At 36.3% G+C, this 22710-nt stretch overlaps 1 protein-coding gene across 1 annotated transcript in view; it reads right to left on the reverse strand.

The window, feature by feature from the left end:
- Positions 1-22710, reverse strand: part of SCN9A (sodium voltage-gated channel alpha subunit 9) — a 124467-nt gene that overhangs the window by 62727 nt on the left and 39030 nt on the right. Inside the window, exons 2-10 of the mRNA XM_010971408.3 lie at positions 16058-16364; positions 13254-13372; positions 12815-12904; positions 12130-12258; positions 10620-10711; positions 9433-9642; positions 4925-4988; positions 3533-3674; positions 1137-1343 (exon numbers count right to left, since the gene is read on the reverse strand). Coding sequence (XP_010969710.2) covers positions 1137-1343; positions 3533-3674; positions 4925-4988; positions 9433-9642; positions 10620-10711; positions 12130-12258; positions 12815-12904; positions 13254-13372; positions 16058-16315 — 1311 coding nt within the window. The 5' untranslated portion in view covers positions 16316-16364. The remainder of the gene's footprint in view (positions 1-1136; positions 1344-3532; positions 3675-4924; positions 4989-9432; positions 9643-10619; positions 10712-12129; positions 12259-12814; positions 12905-13253; positions 13373-16057; positions 16365-22710) is intronic.

Below are 22710 nucleotides of genomic sequence, written 5' to 3' on the forward strand. Positions count from 1 at the left end.
TTAGGGGTTCCGTATAAAATTCCTGGGATAGCCCAGTGTTACCTCTTTTATGAAAAATTAAGTTTTTATTATCAAAATAAAACAATCCTTGTAAAAATTTGGAAAATGAAGATATTGTAAATAAAACCCCCAAATTGCTCATAATCTTACATCTCAGAAACAACTGGTGTTAACATTTCTTCCAGTCTTTATATACATAATTTTTAAATTGCATCTTATACTCAGTTTTGTATTTTACAACTTAATGCACTGTTACATTAATATCTTTTCCTACCATAATAGTCTTAAAACACATCATTTCATGGCTGAATAATACTCCAAGACACAGAAATATCATAATCCTCTTAACCATTTCCTGATTTTTTAGAAATTTAAATGATTTTTAATATTATTAAAATACCGCACCAAACATCTTTATCAAAATCTCTCTGTATTACAGACTACTACCCTCCCATCAATAGGTTAGATTCCTTGAAGAGATTTAACTAGGTCAAACCATCCAACATGTTTTAAGAGTCTTACCAAATATTTGAAATTTTGGTTCTTTTAACACAAACCTTTTCAAACTTCTCCACTCAAGTACCTTTTTGGAGGGAGAAGTAAGGAGAAATCCTCAAGAATTTGTGACTTAAGGTGGCCACAACCACAAGTACAATTTTCCTTAACATCTCACATTTTCCCTTAAAAATCCTTGCAACATTAACCAAAACTGATGCACATTTTACTTTCTACCTCACAGAATACCTGTTAACTTTAACATCAAAATAATGTTCCCTAAACATTTGTGTACAATCATTACTCTGGGGAAATCCATCATATATGTTTGGGACTTTGCATAATACCATATATTTTGCTTACATTGAGGGATGGTGGGTAACAGGTTTAGGAGGAGGAGCTTAAAACATGCTCCCTGCTGGAGTGAGCTGATTACGGGGGAAAGTGGGATGGGACAGATGTGAATTCTAACTCAATCCAGAATTGCTTCCCTCAACCAAACCAGAATGAAGATTCAGTTTATATAAAAGAATCCAGGAAGGAAAATCTCCCTGAGGAAGGTCGAGCACAGACCACAAGGCTTCTTTTGTTCCCCTCTGCATTTCTACTTCTAGGGAGATTTTTAAACTAAATAACAATACCTCGGCTTCTTCTTGCTCTTTTTTAAGGTGATCTAACATCTGTTGAAATTCTATCTCTTTCTGCCGAGCTTCTTCGATGTTTGCCTGATTCTGTTCTTCATAGGCCATGGCAACCACCGCCAGGATCAAGTTGATCAGGTAGAAGGAGCCCAGGAAAATCACCACCACAAAGAAGATCATGTAGGTTTTCCCAGCAGCACGCAGTGTCTAGGGAAGAATGGAAATCATTATTTTAATAACACAAAGTTTTTTTTTTTAAGTCATTTCAACTTGAATGGCACGTTAGGCATAGTAAATCAGACAGTTCTATATAACTTCATGTTATCAAAAATATAAAGGAATAAAATTGTATCTTCATGGAAAACGATCAGTATTAAAATAAACACTTTCAGTACAAAGGATACAGCAATCAATTAAACCTGTACTAAGTATGACTCTTGACTATTAAGCATAATAACCCTGAATTATTCCCCCCCAGTCTAAAAATTACTCAAAAACAAGCTGCTTTACTCAATTTCAAATTATAGGACCAGATAATTTCTATAGTATCTTTTACTGATAAAATTCTATCTATAACAAGAAGTATTAATGCTGATCTATTATGTTAATACATGATAAACAGCTTTATTGTATGAACTGAGGTATTTATCTTATATTTAATTAACATTTACTAAAAATTTTTAAGTGTAATACATGGTAAAAAATTCAAATAGTACAAACATATTAAATGAAAATTAAGTCTCTTTATCCTATCTCTGATGCCTAGGAACTCAATCTCCTTTCCTATTAGTTTCTGTTGTTACCAATGTCTTCTTTTAAATTCTTAACAGTGAAATTGTTAGGTCAACAGATGTATTCACTTCAATTTTCAAAGAAATTCCTGTGTTACCATCTCCAGTGGTTCCCAGCAATGTGTGAGAAAGTCTGCCTCCCTGAATTTCAGACAGTGTCTCTCTTTTGATCTACTTTTTGGTGTTCGTCATTCTGACAGGAGAAAAATTGTATGTACCCCTCATTTCAATTTTCAGTAAAGGTATCTTTTTGCATAACTATGAAGTCATGTGTATTTCTCTTTTTCCTGTGAAGTAGATTTTTATATAATTTCTGTATCCATTTATAATACTCTCAGAAATTAAACAAAAAATAGGTATAAAGAAGAATCTGTGGCAATTTGAGAAAAATGATTTATTAGTTTTTATAATACAGAATAATCATTTTTGGTCTCCTTCTTCTTGGAGTTGGGCACTGAGAATACACAGGTGAAAAGACAGAGCTCACAGTCCCAAGAGGACCACATTCAAGTTAGAGGAGATGGCTACGTGAATGGGGAGTTACCGTCCAAGAGACGGATGCCATAAACTGAAGAATCTTCAAAGGACACAGAAGTGTAGAGGAAGGAGCAACTGAGTTGGGAGAGATAAATTAAGAGAAACGAATTGAGTTTTCAATTCTTATACTAGTTTGCTCAGGCTGCCAAACAAAATGCTATAAATCGGGTAGCTTAAACAACCGAAGTTCATTTTCCCACAGCCCTAGAGGAAGGAAGTACAAGATCAAAATGCTGGCTTCTCCTGAGGCCCCTCCCTTGGCTTGGGCACAGCCGCCTTCTCACTGAGTCCTCACTTGGCCTTTTGCGTGTGTACCTCTGATGTCTCTCTCACTCCTGTCCTAATGTTTCCTCCTTAAAAGGACGTCAGGTTGGATGAGCACCCACTCTAACGGCCCCATTTAACCTCTTTAAAGGCCCTCACTCCAAATACAGTCATTCTAAGGCACTGGGAGCTAAAGACTTCAACATACAAATTTCGGGGGATATAATTCAGTCCAGAACAACCGTACGTGGGAGTTCACAAAATAAAGCCTGGTGAGCATGGGAGAGCCTGGTGTCTGGGGCACTGCACGCAGGGAGGCATGTGTGGAAAGCACAGCACGTGTAGGAGTGATGCACGAGAACATCACAGTACATTTCTTGCTATTTACCTAGGACCCCATGGGATGCTATATTCAGAAGCAGGGAGAGAGATCTCGAGTCAAAAAGCCCAGAAAAGATAAGAAAACCATTTATGATTTAAGAACTGTCCACTCTATAGTGCTGGAAGTAGAATGTGTCTGATTTTAGCACTGAGACTACAGAGTTTTCTCCATTCTAAACTGAATAAACCATATCATATACAAGGCTGGTAAGGAACACACATCAGATTTGTTTTGTTTTATTTTGTTTTACTTTTTGGGTAGGAGAGGTCAGTAGGTAGGTTTGTTTATCTATTTATTTATTTTTAATGCAGGCACTGGGGATTGAACTCATGACCTCGTGCACGCTAAGCAGGCACTCTACCCTCCCCTCCACATAAGATTTTTATGCAATGAATGCAACAGATGTTTCTCCTGGCACTCACCTGTTGGTAAAGGTTTTCCCAGTAATCCTGGGTCATGAGCCGAAACAAGGCTAAGAAGGCCCAACTGAAGGTGTCGAAGCTCGTGTAGCCATAGTCAGGGTTCCTGCCAATCTTCATGCAGGTGTACCCTTCTGGACATTGACTATGTGAGGAAAAGGATATCACAAGTCAGAGTGTCTTCAGGATGAAAGCTAAAGAGTACTACAGAGAAGTGAGAAACTCCACGTTCCCCTGCCTAGAGGGACAATATTGAACAATGATTAAGAACACATTATTTGTAGTCAGGAAGAATTGGGTTTGAATCCCATCCCAATTTTTTTTACTAGGTGTTGACTTTGTCAAATTACTTAAATTCTCCAAGGCCCAGTTCCTTCTTTCTGTGAGGTAAGATAATAATACCTACCACAAAAGGTTAAGATTGTTACTAAGTTTAAAGAAGATAATGTATGCAAATTACCTAGCCTAGTTCCTGCACATAGAAAGCATTCAATATATGGCAGCTGCTGTTAGTATCATCATCACCATCGAAACTTGGCAACTTTCACCAGACGTCATACAACAGTTCTTGTACCCATAAAGATTGCTATATAGGCCTCGAATAAAACTGTGCCTCCCCAAATTATTCTTGGAGTAAATTAGAATTGAGAACAGCCAATATACAGCAATTGTGTAAGTTCATAAAGATTTATAAAGATTTTTTTCCTTTTCAAAATTGGTGGATTGGTATCCATGATACCAAATAAAAATGGTGTTTTAGGTGTCTTTGGGAGCAGCAACCTTATCTTGTTTATTTTTACGTTCCCAGCATACACAGAGTCTGGTCAGGAGAGGTCTGGGCAGGGGGAGTGCAGGAAGCCCTGCAGCAGAAATAAAGTTGGTATATGGAAGAAACAGCAAAATGGGTACTTAAATAAATACGACATTCTTAAAATAGCTTTACCCAAGTCCATGGGATCATTTTATTTAGAGCGAACAAAATGTCACTGCATTCAGTTACCTATGAACCATACTTGATTGGCGAATGAGTCAAATTGGAGAATGAAAAGAAAAGTTGATTTTGTCTTTCTCCTTTCTGGAAGAAAGGCTGCAAACTAACCCACCAACTTTCGGTAGGGTTTTTAGGACATAAGTTTTTTCTGCTTTCTTAAGATGTATATATGACTTGTATCTTATTTTAATTCAAGCACTAGCTCAAAGTCTTGCTTTCAAATGTATGCATTAACCATGAACGTTTTAAAGTCTTGACTCACTGTGGGACAGAATGAGTTAAATAATGCCAAGAAATATATGAAAATAATACAGAATCAAAGATTCTTATTAGCAAATTGATTGAGTATGTTTTTCCTTTCTTTTTTCAGCCATTAAACTAAAATCAAAACAAATATTACATACCCTGAGTCTGTGCTGAAACCACAAAGGAGAGCATCTTTGGATCCCTCCAAGTAATAAAAATATTCTGTTCAGGAAGAAAGTCGACAATATAACATTATGGAGAGAAGCTTTAAGAATGATACAGCAGGTAAGTTAATTAATATAGACATCTCACACACATTCGGGCCTGGTTCCAGGCAACAGGCATTCATTTATTGTATTCTCATATATTCTCCCTCAAACATTACTGACAACCTCTGATGGGCCAAGCAGTGACTATAATGACAAACATGATAAACAAGATAATTAGTTTTATTGCTCGTTCTTTGTGTTTAGGTAAGGGTAGAGGTTGGGGATAGAGAAAGACACTTAATAAGTAAGTAAGTAAATATACGAGGTATTTTCACATAGTGATAAATGTCCTAAGGAAAATAAATTAAGACAATGTGATAAAATGTGGTCAAAGTCTTCCTAGAGAGATGACATTTGAACTGGAACCTAAATGCTACAAAGAAGCCAGCCATTCAAAGACCCTGGTGAAGAGACATCTTGGCAGGGTGAAGAGCAAGAACAGAAGCCCTGAGGTAGAAATGAAGTTGGTGTGTGGAAGAAACAGCAAAATGGCCAGCCCAGCCACAGCGCGGTGAGTGGGGCAGACTGTGGCGGCAGAGGTCAGCAGGGGCCGTCAGTGTCAGTGAGGCTTTGCACGCCATGGAAAGGAGTCTGGTATGATAAGAAGTAACAGAAGTAGGAAGTAAGAGATGAGACGATTTTTTTAAATGTTGCTGTGGCTGCTTCGTGGACTATGGACTGCAGGAGGGCAAGTGTGGAAGCAGGGGTTGGGTTAAGTGACGACAGTGAGGTGATTGTGGCTACAGTTCAGGGAGGAGCCCTGGACACGTAGAGAAAGGGATGAAATAAAGGGGGCAGGACTGGCTGGATGGAGTGCGTGGGGGTGGTGGAAGAGAGAGGACACGAGGGTGGATCAGCTGGTCAGAGAGTGTTGCCAGTTACTGACATGAGGGAGACTGGGGCAAGATATGGCCTGAAGGAAAACCAGGAGCTCTGTGTTAGCTGCGTTTAGTGTGAGGTGATTATTAGGCATTAAACTCTTATTTGTGGAGTAAATAATTGGGTGGCTATGAGTCCTGAAGTCAGTGAAGGTATCAAGGATGCAGATACAGAGATGGGAGTCGTCATCAAGCCACGGGACCTGTTGAGTTGAGCCAGAGAGGAAGTGTGGCTGGGGAAGGAGAGGGTGGGGAGAAAAAGAGAAGGAAAAGAGCCCCAGCTAAGCCCCAAGTTCTCCAGAAGAGGTGGAGTCAGCAAGACAACACTACAAATGAAGGACATTAATTTCCTGGAATTCCCTCACTGTTTATTCACCAGTCAATATCTACTTAGGACTTATCAAGTTCTGGATGTTGAGGATATGGAACTGAAATAAAATGCACATTTCCCCTTTCATGGTACCCTCTGTGCCCATTTTCAGGTGTAAAAAAACTCATAATCTCTTCCTTTGTTCACTATAATGGCATATTCTTAATACAAGGGACTGATCCAAATGTGCAGAGTAATGGTATACAGGACTAAAAAATTTTTTTTTTTAAAAATAGGGGCCCAACTTCCTAACTGGCTAAGGTCAAAAAAAATAAAGATGTGATTCTTAGGAGGCTCCTAGAGTAACAGCAGAACAGAAACTCTGACATCAGATGTGCTTAGATTTAAATAATGTTTCTACCCCTTCCTATGTAGGTGCATTATTTTACCACTTTAAGACTTAGCTACTGCATCCATAAAATGTGGATAAGAACACCTATTCTTAAAGTAGAGTTGTTGAATGGTATTAATAGGATATTGCATATAAAACACTTAACAAAGTGACCCCCACTTTCTACACAGCTGCTCAAAGAGCAGCACCTATTATTAAACATTTTCAGGTAAGACTAACTGACTTACATGTCACTGTTTGGTCTTATGTAGAAGACGCAAGTCTTAGAAGACACATTGCCATCTATCCAGTTACTGTGGCCAGAAACCTAGAAGAGATCCTCACCCCCTCCTATCCTCTCTAAGTCATCAACAAGTTCTATAGGTGTCATCTTGAATTCACCCTTTCCTCTTCACTTTCTGCCACCACTCCAGGTCTTCTCTTGTGTGGATGACAGAAACAACATCCTAACTGGCCTTCCTTATTCCAATCTACCAGCCAGTCTTGCCCAATCAGCTCTCCATATTTGCAGACAAAGTGATCAACACCACTGCATTTAAAATAAAATCCAAACTCCTTTCCATGGGCTAAAGCATCCTTGTTAATACGACCCCTGCCCTTTTCTCTTACTTTCTCTGTTGCCATTCTGCCTCTTCTCTGCTGAAGTCTAACCCAAACACTGTTTTCCCACTTTTGAAACACGTAATACTCTTGTTTCAGGGCTTTTCCACAGGCTCTTTCTTCTAACTCAAGTGGGAGCCCCACATACATACTCTCACTCCCACTGTTTTCTCTTTTCTTATTATCCTTTAGATCTCTGCTTCATTGCCACTCTGTCAGAGAGGTCTTCTCATTTAGTTGTTATCTTAGCCCCTGAGATTTATTTTCTCTGCAGAGCACTTATTATAATTCGAAATATTTTTAATTTGTCTGTTTCCCTCCCTTTGCTCCGTCCTTCCCCCTAGAAGATAAGCTCTGTGGAAACAGGGGCTGAGGCTGTCATACGCGTCGCTGCAGCTCCAGAAACCTGCACAATGCTTAGCTTGGGAAGCACTCAACAAACACCCGCGATAAATGAATGCCTGAATAAATACTGCAGTGAGACCGGGCTTCTATGACACAGAAAATCGGTAAGAAACTAAATTCAGATTGGACACAAACATCTTTGCTGTAAAACTATATTTCAGAAGAAAATCAAAAATAATGTACAGATTGAGAGCATGGTGGTATAAAATTTCATCATTAGCTAATCTGTCATTCATCTGTGTAAACACAATATAAAGATATGTTGCAAAATTCAAGGGCTTTTTCTACTCCTTTTGAAAAAATTCCCTGAAGTAATTCCCAGAAGGTTAAAAACAATCATTCAGATCATGAACTCAGGAATGGGATCAAGAATCACAATAAAAGGGCTGGGAGTGATCCTAGTTTAAAAAAGCCAAGTTTAAGCATTGTAGCCTGATTCATAAATGTCAACAATTACTTATAAGATATACTACTTTTATGGCATATGAATTAAGAAATAAAATCCTTTGGAAATTGGAAATAAAACTTAAGGTCATATTAGTAAAAATCAGAAACTGAAAAAAATAAAGAAAAAAAGGAAATGAAAATATGCTAAATTCTTTATCAAATGCTGGGAGTGAAAAATGTACATTAAATATTTTACTTGAAAACCTTCAGTTTTGTTTTAAACTTCTATTTTTCTCAGTTCTTTTTTATTTATAGTCTTTTACTATATTAGCTAGTTTTTATTTGCCTTTACCTTCCCCAATGAGTAGGGAAAAAACACAGAAAGTAAAAAAAAAATAATGTACACAACTCTTTGTTATTTAGGGAGAATCCTGACCCTTACTCCCTGATCTCCTTCCATCAAAGGCACTTACATGTCCACCTCAGCTCTGGAGCTAACTATCTATAAAGGTTTACAGGTTCACGTGGGCAACATCATACAGACACTGCAGGTGTCAGACAGAAACAACAGTCTTGCTTGATCTCATTCTCACCCAAACTCATCAGCTCTGGTGAGGGAAACTGTGTTAGTGGATAATTGTTTAGGAAACTTGCAGTTTATGCTTTCTGTAAGATATTCCAAAATCTACTTGTGAATTAAGTAGACTTCAGAGACTGAGTGTACAGACCATCTTAAATGGTACCTACAGGACTAGTTCTGATGAATTAAACTTTCATGGTCATTACCTCTATGGAGGGAAGCCATTAGAAATCACTGTAAAACTCCTCATTGGTTATAATGTAAGGATAGTGCAGATAAAGCTAAGTAAACTGTTCTGCTATACAAATCTTTAGAAATACTGAGACAGACATTTTCATATGTGATAATTAATATTATCATTATATTATGATTAACACAACTTTACAAAATTACAGTTATAAGAATAATACAAGTGTAAAAATATACTACTATATAATAATTTATACTATAAAATAAATAAGTATAAATTATGCAATAAAACCATAGTATATCATAAATATGTATCTTATGATAAAATCTAATGGTTAGTATCATTCATGCATAGCTAAATTTATTTCTTTGGAGCAAACTTATTCTTTTTTATCTTACAAAAATTGAGAATTATGGAATTATTCCATGTTTTCATTACCAGAACTGCTAGAAAGTTTAGATCCAAGGAAACATATGATCCAATAAAATATAACATGATCCAAATTTACACTGTAGAAACTTTCTATATATTTGAGTAACTTTGAAATAATTAAAATGAAAGCAACATTTCATTGCCAAAAGAGAACAATACTCTTAGCCACTTCACACTACTGACAACTACAGAGGCATTCTTACTGCTACGGTCTTCTTCGTCGAGGGAATCCAACATGCTTTCTATTGTTTCGTTATTTTCAAATGGAGTCCACACACACTTATGCTTCAGGTTGCCCATGAAGAGCTGCAGCCCAATCAGAGCAAACACGCTCAGACAGAACACAGTCAGGATCATGACATCCGAGAGCTTCTTCACTGACTGGATCAGGGCCCCCACGATGGTCTTCAGGCCTGAAGACAGGGGGGAAAAAATGCTCAAAATGAAATAAAGACTCTGAATGAGAAATGAAAACAAAACACAGGCTTTCCGAGAAATGCATGCATTTTATCAAATCAATGATAACCTAGTTCAAAAACAGCCTACCAGCTCAAAAGGGTGGATTTGCTCATCTATTTTGTTTCTTTGTATATTACAGCAAATGACTGAACACTGTAAAATATTTCCAAAGAATAACCAACCTGTCAAAATGAATAGTTAGCTCAAACCATGCCCACACTCACTTGTAAAAATAATTTTTTAGAAGTGCCAATTCAGTGAATGGTTGTCAAACAAACCATCTCTTTATAGAATGACACCAAAACAGAAAAGAGGCTGACTTGGAGCAGATAGTGACAACTTACTAATTTTCAGTTAAGAAATGGTTTGTTGAGGAAAGAAAAAACATAACGTCATGCAATCCCCCCATGCTGATTATTCTGTAGCTTTTTTCTCAATTATATGGAAAGCAATTAAAACAAATTGAAATTTTCATTCCTGGATAAGCAAAATGGAAAATGAACTGTTAGACAGGAGGGAAAATTTCAAGTTGAGATGTGAACCAAATGTCCGTCTTTATCCTCTTAAACCCATGCAATTGATTAAACTCAAAGGCTGACTTTTAATAATTATTGTGAAAAATACAAGGGATCAAATTTAATTAAGATTGCATAAAAGAAAGTTTTTCTTGTCTTTCCTCAAGACATCAAAGTCAGCCCCGGTGTTTAACCCCACTCTCACCTGGAATGACTGAAATTGTTTTCAAAGCTCGGAGAACTCTGAACGTTCTCAACGCTGAGACATTGCCCAGGTCCACAAACTCTGTCACATATCTGTAATAGGGGGGTTTATACACAAACACGGTGACAACACACACACAAACGAACAAAGAACAACTCCCAGATAGTTGGAGTTACGAGTGGCCTAATGCTTCACACCAATTACTTCTTACCTGGGATTACAGAAATAGTTTTCAAAGCTCTCAACACTCTGAAAGTTCGAAGAGCTGAAACATTGCCTAGGTTTACAAATTCTGTTAAATACCTGTAGAATTAAATCAGAGTTATTCAGAATTTAGACAGAGTCTATGATACTTACCTGTGCCTTTAGTCAAGGTATTTCCTATGTTTGGAACTTCTTATTCAAATTTATAGTTCTGCAAGTCTTTTGTTTCTATCATTACTAATTTAATTTGATTTGATTTGAGTCATTTGATGTGAGCAAAATACAATATTATGAAAATGGTTTCATACATTTAAATGCCTAAATAACTAAGCGCTTTAATTACTAGGCTTCAACATTATGTAATGTAGATATTTGATATTCTATAAAACATCAGCAGCAAACCTTGACAACTGTATGCTAATTAAAAGAAGCCAGACACAAAAGGCCACATTTTATATGATTCCATCCATATGAAATGTCTAGAATAGGCAAATCCATAGAGACAGAACATAGAGTGGTTCCCAGGGACTTAGGGGAGAAGGGAGTGGAAGTGACTGATTTCTGGGGTGATGAAAATATTCTAGCATTAGAAAGTGGTGATGATTGCACGATTTTGTGAACATACTAAAAAACATTCGATTTCATACTTTAAAAAAGTAAATTTTATGGTATGTAAATTATACTCAATAAAAAAGGAGACCCCTGAAAAGATGCAGCCTTCTTTGACTCAGTGTTTCTTATCAGCAGGTGGTGGGTGGAACTACAGCGGTTCTAGGTGACCACAAAGAACGCCAGGCTGATGGACAAGGAGATGGGGCAGGGTGTGCAGGAACTGGAGACTAGGGGTCCTAAGACCCTCCTATATTGTCTAAATTCCTCCAATGAACATGTATTACTTTTACAATTCAAAATGAGAGAGGGAAAAATATTGTATCCAGGTTTGAGATTTAAAACATAAGGAAATGTTTCTGACAATACACTTAGGAAAAAGTAGCAATGTGAATAAATTAAATTACACCTTAATGTGATATTTTGTATTACATTATGTATGTAATACATACATAATGCATTAATGTTAGGTTTAGTATGAGGTGGCAGCCCTCATAAAAAGATTTACTTACATATTTTAATATACGTATTAGCTAATAATTCAGTTAATAAAAAGAGTACCATACTTATAATAAGGCCTGAGTTTTTCTGTGTTTCTTACAGGTTTTATCAGTTTTTGCATAAGAACCTGGAAAAAGTGTGAACCTAACTGGTATCGCATATACTATCCATTCAACTGCTGAGCATGGAGGAAGATCATCTATTTTAATGATCTCATAGACTTTTGAGTGGGAAATGCTCTTTCTGAAAAAAATCAGTATGTTTTGATGACTAGCTTTCATACAGTATGCTTTAAATGTAACCATTATATTCAGGAAAAGTCAAGCCCCGAAGGTTTGTCCTTACTGAATACTGTGCAGTCTGAGATTTTCATGAGTTTGGCATTTCAAAAAACTGAAAGTACTTACGCAAAAACAATGACGACAAAATCAAGCCAGTTCCACGGGTCACGAAGGAAAGTGAATTCTCCTACACAGAAGCCTCTTGCAAGGATTTTTACAAGTGATTCAAAAGTATATATTCCAGTAAAAGTGTACCTAGACACAAGAATCCATTGGGATATTAAGTGTGAAAAGAATATAGTACCATGTGAATCTTTATAATCATTTTTCTTTTGTTCAACCAAAGGAAGGCATCTATTGGAGGGTGGCTGTTGGTTTCTGGACCCATTCTAACTATTAGAATAAACTACAGTAAAGGCCTTTCCAGAAAAATCGTAAAATGTATATATCAGAAACACTCCTAGAAGGTAGAGGTATTTAAAAATTACTAAGAATACAGGTATTAGATCTGCCTAGAAAATTTTTACATTGTTCTTAGCAAAAATACACAAGGACAAGAGATAGGTGACTTGTTTAAGAACAAGGCAGGTTATCTGATAAGGTCATTTTTCTAGAAGTATGTATTATTCTATTCTAGGCTTAACAGGTTAATATTGTAGAGAAGAAAAAAATAATTGAAAGAAAAGCAACTACATAACATGGGAAGATAAACACTGTAATTTTTATAGGTGCAATTACGTCCTGGTATGAAAAGGAAAGTATAGAAATGACCATGCTAAGACTATATTAAAATGTACTGATCCCCACTTACTCTACATTCTTGGTCCAATCTGGAGGGCTACTCAAGGTCATAAATATGCAGTTTGTCAGAATAGTGCACATGATTAGCATGCTGAATAAGGTAGCTTAGAATCAAGGAATATGATAAAAGACCACAGTAGGGACTTTAAATATTTGATAAAGACATGTGTTGAAACGTTAACAATTTTTCCTTAGAAAATGATCCTACATGAGTCTATTGGCTTTAAAAAAAAATCTCTTTGAACAAGCAAGTGATAGATAAAAGTAATTTATCTTAAAATGCTAAAATTGCCATTCTCCCAATCTACTCAGATATCTACACCAAATTATATTGAAATTGACAAACTAGAGTCTTTTCAGATATGAAAGGACTAAAATCTATATTTAAATAAAATAGCAAAAACTACATTTTAAAGAACCATTGCAAGTAAGCATTTTAAAAAGGATATGAGTGTACTAAAATCTTAATCGATATTCTTCTCAGAGGATTGAAAGGAGAGAGCAGGTACAAAGCAGGTGCAGCATTGAAACGGAAGATTGCTTTCCCCTTGTTCAATACTATGAAAGTCTGAGGAGCAAAGAGAAAACAATATGAAACTGAGAATCGGAAAGTTCAGTCTGGTACATGAACATCTGCAGTTCACCCCTCCATGTGCTAGTGTCACAGTAAAGAAACACTGACATCAGACTCCAACAACATGGTTCCAGGGCCACTGTTGCACTATATACATCCTGTTGGCCAATGAACTCCAGGTCCACTGTCCATTTCTTCCCAGTAAAGTAAGAAGTTAGCCATTTATGAACATGTATTGTTCAGAGCTTTCAAAATACAATGTCTTCCCTTTTTCATATCCCGTCAGCACCCAAATCAGTAACAATAACTTGCAGCCATTGAAATTAGTTCAAAATACAACTTCTTTTGTTCATGACACGGCATTTTATACAAACCAAATAGAAACTATCCCTGATTTTTATCATATCACTTTGAGAATTTTAATACCTGTTGATTATTGTCATGGTTAGTAGCAACTGTTACAAAACATGAGTTCTTTCAAAAAATATTTTCATAAACTTAAGGAACATTAGAGTTGAAAGAATCCCACTACTCAGTTCGATTTTCTGGGTCAGGAAGTCTCCCTGAGTATTCTGACAGGAAAATCGAACTGAGATAACATGAGAATCATATTACCGCCTCAACTTGGCGAGACCAAGTTACTATGTACTTGAAATTTTTAAAAAAGAATGATTTTGATATTTTTAAATTTAAATTTCCAATTTTTGTTTGCATTAAAAAATTTTTTTAGAGAAAAAAGATGTTAACAGTGGCAGAAACTGGGTAAAGAGTATATGGGGGTTCTCTGCGCTATCTTTGAAAATTGTACATCTAAAAGTATTCCAAAATTTTAAGGGGGGAGGGTATAGCTCAGTAGTAGAGTGTGTGCTTAGCATGGACGAAGTCCTGGGTTCAATCCCCAGTACCTGTATTAAAAATAAATAAGTAAATAAATAAAAGTATTCCAAAAATTTTTTTAAACTCATTAAAAAATCTTTTTTAGGAATGTCTGGGTCTATACATACCCAGGAGAGTTAATTATAAGGTAGGAAAAATTGGTATGGCTATGAAATTCTATGTATCAGAATGAGTCTCTTTTGCAAATTCTAAAATCCTACTAGCAAATGCATACATGTCAAGGTCTGAATAAATTATTTCAATATTGCTCACTTATTTAATAATTTATTGAACATAAAATTAGAGAATTATGGTACTTAGAGCATACAAGCTTAGGAGTTGACAGATATGATTCTAAATATCAGATCTACTATTTCACAACTTGAGAGAGCTGGTACATTGTAAATTCTTTATAAATGGTGGGAGCAGCTGCTGATATTATAGATAACATAAAAGGTACCAAGGATATGAAGATAAAAAACAATGTACCCGTCCTCTTATTACTAGAGGATGACTGGTAATTTATTTTTTCTTAAAGACATAAACTTTCACTTGTGATAAAGGCACTGCATAAAACTATTCAAAAGCACATACATATTCATCACATAAAAATGAAGCCCTAATTTCTCAGAAATGACTGTAACCCCCCTCTCATCTTCTCAGTAGAATAACCTTTACAGTGATTGTTTCAAACTTTCTCCCATTTTCTTAATGCAGTCAACACTTTCTCAGATCTGCTGCTCTCAAGACTGACGCCCAGAAGACAATTTCCACTCTTGTAGTATGGAAAGTATTGACACCATTTAACATGTATTTCCTCAGATGTTTCTACATTTACTTCAACAAATCAGGACTCAAATTCATCCTCCTATTTTCACCTAAGTCTCACACAGTAAGGCTTCTCCCCACATTTCTAATGTAAATACAACCTAACCTGTAGCTTATACCTTGTCTGTTAACATCAGCAACTAGCTACATTACTCAGCCCTCTGTATTTTTCTGAGATTGAGAAACATTTTTCTCCACTTTCCAATGTGCTAATTATACCCTACGTTTGAAGAGTTTTTAATTTATTCGTTGCCTCAAGTGATCATCTTTCCGGTGGAAATTTTGTAAATTTCTCAGCATGCGTGGACTGCCACCGCTTGCTCTTTTTATCTACTATCCACCACTATCTTGCTTTCATTTCCATCACCTAACACCAACCGCTTGCAAAAAGTCACCAACCCATCCTCCTTATTCATTCTTACAGCCTTTCTCTAGCCTCAACTTCCCAGGTAATTTTATGAGATACTTTCTTCCCCTTTCTTTTTGAATAACAGGAAATTTTCTGACTTATGTCCCACGTCTCTGACCATCTCAGACTCTTCCTACTCTCCAACACCCTAAATGAAGTGGCTCTCTAAACCCATTATTGGTTGAGTGATTTCGTATAATCCCATGGATTCAGCTGTCACCTCCAAGGCAAAAGCACTCTGGACATATCCCAAGGTCTCATTTCTCAAACTGACAATTATTTTCTTCCCACCAGTATGCATTTTTATGTCATCTCCAAAAAGGCAGAACACTATACTGAACACTATTAAATTAAGAAAATCAGACTAGAATGCCAGTGACAGAACCAGCTTTGAAGAAAAATGAGAAAAAAAATACACCTTTTGAAATATCCTACGCAGGTATTTAACTAAACATTTCTGTCATGATGTGGTTTTTCACTGACTTCCACTTAATCTCAATTTACGGTATCTTTCTCTACATAAGAGGCAAACACAGAGCGAACCATTGTAGGCACAATAAACTCACTTTCTTGTCTGCGTAGTAGGGGTCCAGGTCCTCCAGGGGCTCCGACACCATGCCCGGAGGGATGTCCCCGTAGATGAAGGGCAGCTGTTTGCCGGCTTCCAAGTCACTGCTTGGCTTTGGACCTTCTTCATCGTCGTCTTTCTTTTCTTCTTTGGGTTCCTTTGTTTTTCCTTCAGCAATACGTTGCTCAATGAGGGCAAGAGATTGTTTTGTGAAGTAGACAAAGCTCTGAGGTCCTGGGGGAGGCAACATTGCCATCTTTTCATCCTGTATATTTTCTTTCCCCCTTCAGCTCCTTACATGAGGCCTAAGTAGAAACAAAGCCTTAAGTGCTTGCCAGCCAGGGATGGTACTTTCATAACAATAATAATAAAACAGATTTTAGTTTCAACTACAGGAGTTAATGTGTTCACAGAATTATCATCATGTTGAATGAACACTTATTAAATGACTATTATGCACACGATTTATTTTCCATGCTCTCTAACCATCTTTATTTAAAAATTGGAATTTAACAGATCACAGCTTACAAAGTAAAACAGTGACAACTTATTGAAAACTAGTTTAAAATTCTCTTTGCTTTTCACATGTATTCATTTTCAGTGCAATTCAATTCCACTTTCCTTGTTTAAAAATCTTTATGACTGTGCTTCCCACAGAACCTCTCCCCGGTTCTCCTCTCGCCTCTCTGGTCACCTGATCCTCTTCTGTCTTACACCTCATGACGTACTCACACCCTCTGCTTCCCTCTCAGGGAAACTCTTTTCTGTAAAGTGAGGTGGTGGAAGATTGTTTTACTCTATTTTATACATTCAGATTTTCTTACAATAAATAGATACTCCTTTTCAAGCCACAAAAAATATATTTCTATTATGTATTAAAAACAATTTAGGAAAATGTTTTGGGAAGAAAAAAGAAGAGAAAAGAAATTTGGGGAATATTTGGGATAGATTCAATTTGAAAAATAGGAAAAAAACAAACCACTACAATATGCATTCAAATTATGACTCCCCTAATTAACTGACATGTGTATGTGAAACATTGCAAACTACAGGAAAGAAAAATACACCACAAAAAAATCTGAGTTTCTACATATTATTATTTTGGAATGTTCTAAATAAAAGAGCATGAAAAATAATGGTTCTTATTTTAAAATTAACAGACTCATTATTTCAATGAGTCAAGGTAACTTCATAACTCCTCCATTAGGAAATAAAAAATGAGTCTTTCTGAATTAGGATTGCCTGAGAGTTGGGACACACCAACTTCCAGAATGTCAACCCACCGTGAACAGCTTGAAAGGCTGTATATTAAGTGATATCATCACACACACACAGGGAGGGTGAACTAAGAGAAGCCATGGTCTGCTCTTTTATTTTCCAATGCTACATATAAAAATTAAGCAAATCACAATAGTGACAACACAGGTTATATGGATTCAGAAAAAAGGGTTAGGAGAAGCTGAAACTAATTATTCTTTTCCAGGTTTCTCCTATTCACATGTCCAACAAAATTAACTTCAATTATGTTTAGGGCAAAATGAATGACTTTTCACCCCAGTGATTTGGACACTGTAAAAATAATCCTTACCAGAAATTTAGGTATTTTTTAAAGGTGGAAAACCAATTAAAAGACAGTAGAAAAATTATCATTTTGCAATTGTGAATTTATATAAAAATTTATAAAGCAAATTTAGCTTTTTGAAAAATGCTCCTTTTATGATATCACACAATCCAGTCTGGTTTTTGCCATGGTATGCTATCATCACATTTATTGTTCAACCTACTAACCCATCTTCGTTTTAAATGTTTTTAGCAAATACTTAACCTGTGCACGTTACTATATTAGATCTTTAGACCTGTGAGGGGAAGTAGAAAACAAAGTTTTTGTCTTTAAGGAACTTACATTCAAAAAAGAAAAAACAATCATACCAAATCACACAGCAAAAGACAAACCCGGTTTCACTGTAGTAAAGGAGAATACAATCAGCTTAAATAACTCACATCTTTTTTTCCACCCTGATGTAGAACCAGAGATAGAGATGTAGGCAGGTATCAGGAAAGAGAGTATCACAGGTATAAGAAAGTGGTGAGTTCCTCTGATATAAGTACAAAGTTTTAAACATTTCAGATATGAATTCTAGAATTCCTTTAGCAATCTCTTCAATTGTGGAGAATAAAAAGCCTCTTACAAGTAATAGATACATAGCAACATTTCATGGGAGAGAATGTGTTGAAAGCCAGGCAAGTGGCATATTTGCAAATAAGATCACATTCCTACATATGGATTCAGAGTAAACCGAAGTGTATACTTATGAGAAAGAAGAACAAAGGTCAGCCTACTCTGCTGGACACAGGCAGCAAATAGTATTGCTTTTAAACAGAATTTACTATGTGTGTGCTGGTTTGTCTTGGGTTTAAAGTATTGTACTGAGATTATTTACTACATGATTTCTATAAATTCAACACTAGTAAAAAGAGACATATATTTTGATGTAAACTAAAGTTGAGATGATTTGTTTTAAAGAATGTAGTGAAAGATGTGGTACATAATAGAATACTACTCAGCCATGAAAAAGAATGAAGTAATGCCATTTGCAGCAACATAGGTGGACCTAGAGATTACCATACTAAGTGAAGTAAGTCAGAAAGAGAAAGACAAATACCATATAGTATCACTTATATGTGGAATCTAAAAAAATGACAGAAGTGAAATTACTTACAAAACAGAAACAGACTCACAGACATAGAAAACAAACTTATGGCTATCAGGTGGGAAAGAGAGGGGTGGAGGGATAAACTGGGAGTTTGGGATTTGCAGATACTAACTACTATATATAAAACAGATAAACAGCAAGGTCCTACTGTATACCATAGGGAACTATATTCAATACTTTGTACTAGCCTATAATGAAAAAGAGTAAGAGAAGGATATATTTAATATATATATAGTATAACAGAATCACTATGCTGTACACCAGAAATTCACACATTGTAAACCAACTATACTTAAAAAAAAATCCCCATAAAAACCTGCACATCAATGTTCACAGCTGCATTATTCATAACAGCCAAAAAGTGAAAACAACCCAAATGTCCATCAACTGATAAATGGATAAACAAAATGTGTTATAGCCACACAATGGAATATTACTTGACAATAAAAAGAAATAAAGTACAGATACATCTTACAACATGGATGACACCTGAAAACCTTGTGAAAGACTGACCCAAAAGATCACATCTTGTATGACTCCATTTGTCTGAAATGTCCAGAATAGGTATACCCTCAGAGACAAAAAGTAGATTATTGTTGCCAGAGGCTGGGGGTGGTAATGAGGAGTGATTGCGAATGGTTATGGGGTTACTGGTTAATGGGAATGGAGTTTCTTTTAGGGGGGGTAATTAAAATGCTCTAAAATTAGATAATGTTAATGGTTGCACAACTCTGTGAATATACTAAAAACCACTAAATGCACATTTTAAAAGGGTGTCATTTTTATGGTATGTAAGTTATACCTCAATAAAACTATTATAAAAACATGCTAAAAAACTGAGACATATGAAAATTGTCCTGAGATGAGAAAAGAAATTTAGGAAAATGAAAAACAAGCTCACATACTCAACACCAATCACTGTATTAGTCCCTCCAGGTTCAGTATAAACATGGGATTGCTTTTGGTCTAAGATTAATTCAGGAGAAGCTCAGGTTTAGTTCTAGCACTTAAAGGGCATACAGATTAGAAAACCATGGTCACAAACCAGATGACCTGATTCCAGAAGTTAGTCGCCTTTTGGTAACTGCACGACATCAATCTGAGAAACAAGGCAGTGAGTGCAGTTGCCACCTGGGCTTAGGAGAGTCCTCAACACATTTGGAAATTACACAAAGGTGAGGAAGGGTCACTTACTTCAATTGACTTTCTGTGTACACATGCCTGGTCTCTTGAGAAATTCTAACAGCCAATCTTCCTTTTTAACTGGGGTGAACAGGCATCTCCCCTTGAGAGTAGTGGTGATGGAAGTTGAGCCCTACCTCTTACTGTGGAAAACCCAGGAGAACTAGCCTTCCTTGCTACTCATTAGTATGGCGAGGCCACATCTCCTAAGCTTATCCAAATAGATTAACTTTCCCTTTACTCTGACCCTGGAATGAGTGAAGTCAAGATGAAGGAAGGTCTGCCTGGAATTCCTTTGTGCAACCATGGGAGAGTCCAACTGTGGCAGAACCGTCCAGCAGCCCTGGCCAGGTGAGTCTGCCAAACCGCCTCCAGCCCTCCCTTTGTTCTGCTCATTTCCCCCAACCAGCTCATCCAGCTTCCCAAAGCCTTCCAGTGACTGCGCGAGGACTCAGGACCTTCCAATAAATCTCTCTTTGGCTTGAGACAGCCAACGTTTATTTCTCCTGCTTTCAACCAATATTCTTGTTTAATAAGGGAAAATTACTTCTGACTCGCTGTGTGGAAACTAGGTTAGGACAAGAACAAGCTAATTTTAGACAGGGCAGTTTTGCTAAGTGATTAAAATACTTCAAAATTAAATTTTCTTTTAAAATTACATTGTTAATACATTTCAAAATAAAATCACAGTTTTTCATCCTCAGGAAAGTCTGGAACATATAGGAATATTGTGATTATGAGAAAAATGAAGATTAATAATAAAATGACTAAAATAATAATCATAAGAATGCTCTATTATTTGATCTTGGCCTAAACCAGTGGTTCTCTCAACAGGGCAGTTCTCCCCTACCCACTTCTGAGGTAGGGTTGCCAGAGTTATTAGCAAATAAAAAATTACAACATTCAGTTAAATTTAAATTATTTCTAATTGCCTATGTACCTTTTGAGATAAATGAAACATATACACAGAGCATATTTATTCTAAAAACTCATTCACTGTTTATCTGAAATAAATTATCAGTATCTAAATTATATACATCTTTCCTGAAAATGTCCTTGAAGATTTGGCTTTCATTAACAGCTTCTTGTTTTGCAGAATTTTCTTATAAAATTCCTTGCAGTTAAGAGTCTATGTTCCATTTACATTGTAACAGATCTGCCTTAGTGGTTAAATCAACTTAATTCTTTGGTTCACTGAAAATTCACTAATGAGAAAACATGCTCAACGTTAGCCTTACACGCTGGGATACTGAACACTCACTGACATAACGTTAACAACTCTGAGCCTTACTTGCTATTTCTTTGAAGCACATAATACAATCTTTCATGACACAACTTGCTTTTGTATTTTTTAGGATTAAGTTGTAGCTCTTGATCTACGGCTTTTTAAAATGCTGTTCACTGGTAAGTAAGAGCATTGTCGTGAATTTTATTTTCTCTTCTTGGTGCAAGATTCCAGTTATTCCCATTCTGGAAGAGTATTTAGCAATATTCATAAACAAGGATCAAATTCTTCAAGAGATAAAATCCATTTATAAATAAAATGACAACTGTTGTAATAATTATCCACTTCAGGATGGATTTCCCCCCTACTTGTTCCTAAGTAATCTTGTCCCTTTTAAAAACAGCCTTGGCATTTGAGAAATAACATTTTCATTGTTTTTTCTTTACTGCATTCAACAAGTTCTTTTAAGCAACAGAGTACTTCAATAATACTCTCTACTCCTCTTTCAAACAGTGTAATCCTATGTCTAAAGAGACATTAAAAACATTAACAGGAAATAAGCAGACTTCACTCACTTGATGGGTTATTTAAAAACTCAGCAAGAATCTGTGGGGCCTTTTCAGAATTAAAGGATGATTTCAGTGCTTCAAAGAGCTGAGGATTCTCTCCACTGCATTTGTTAGAGAGCCACTAACTTTTAGAATGCAAGAGAATTGAAGAATAATGAATGCAAACAAAATTACAAAAACCCTTTCATCATTCAGTTTGAACAGAATTCTAAAATAAGAAACAATTTCATGACAATTACTTTACTGTCGACATAAAGGACACAAGATGTCCATCAACTACAATATGGCAGAAGAGCCAACACCATCCGGAGACTCATGTTTTGCTTCAACTTTGAATAAAGAATGCACCTTTAGGCAAACATCCACCAAATTATACTTGCATTATCTCCACCAGAAGAAGTACGGTTTTCATCATGATTAACTCCTAACTCAATAAAAGGGAGGAGAGCTTGTTTTCTGGTAGAAAGGAAGAGTCTAGGGAGGCTGCCAATCAATCACCCTACAGGAATGCCTTCCATAATAAAGAATTACATGGCCCAAAATGTCAGTCTTGCTGAGTTGAGAAACCTGGGCTTAGACCACAATTTCATCTGCAAGCCTCTCTGATTTAGTTCGGGCCAGGGTTCCTAGGAACTTACTTGCTAATACGGCTCTAGTTGATTTTTATATTATCTACTTGCTGTTTACACTGTAAACACCCTGAGGGGATAATTCAGTTTTCAGTTCTCTGTCTTCTAAAGGGTATCATAGGCAGTTAATAAATCCACAGAAACTGGTCACTGTTTCAGCTACAATCTTTGCATTGTCACTAGCATGGGTCTGAGCTTTGGTGCTCCTATTATAGCGCTCTCTACAAAGAATATCTGTGCTGAGCTACAGACCCAAGACATGGACACTAATTCACTTGGGAAATATTCACTGATTATTTCCATTATTTTTTAGGAACCATGTCAAGACAGTT

This window comes from Camelus bactrianus, chromosome 5 (genome assembly GCF_048773025.1).
Source record: "Camelus bactrianus isolate YW-2024 breed Bactrian camel chromosome 5, ASM4877302v1, whole genome shotgun sequence".
NCBI classification, from domain to species: domain Eukaryota; kingdom Metazoa; phylum Chordata; class Mammalia; order Artiodactyla; family Camelidae; genus Camelus; species Camelus bactrianus.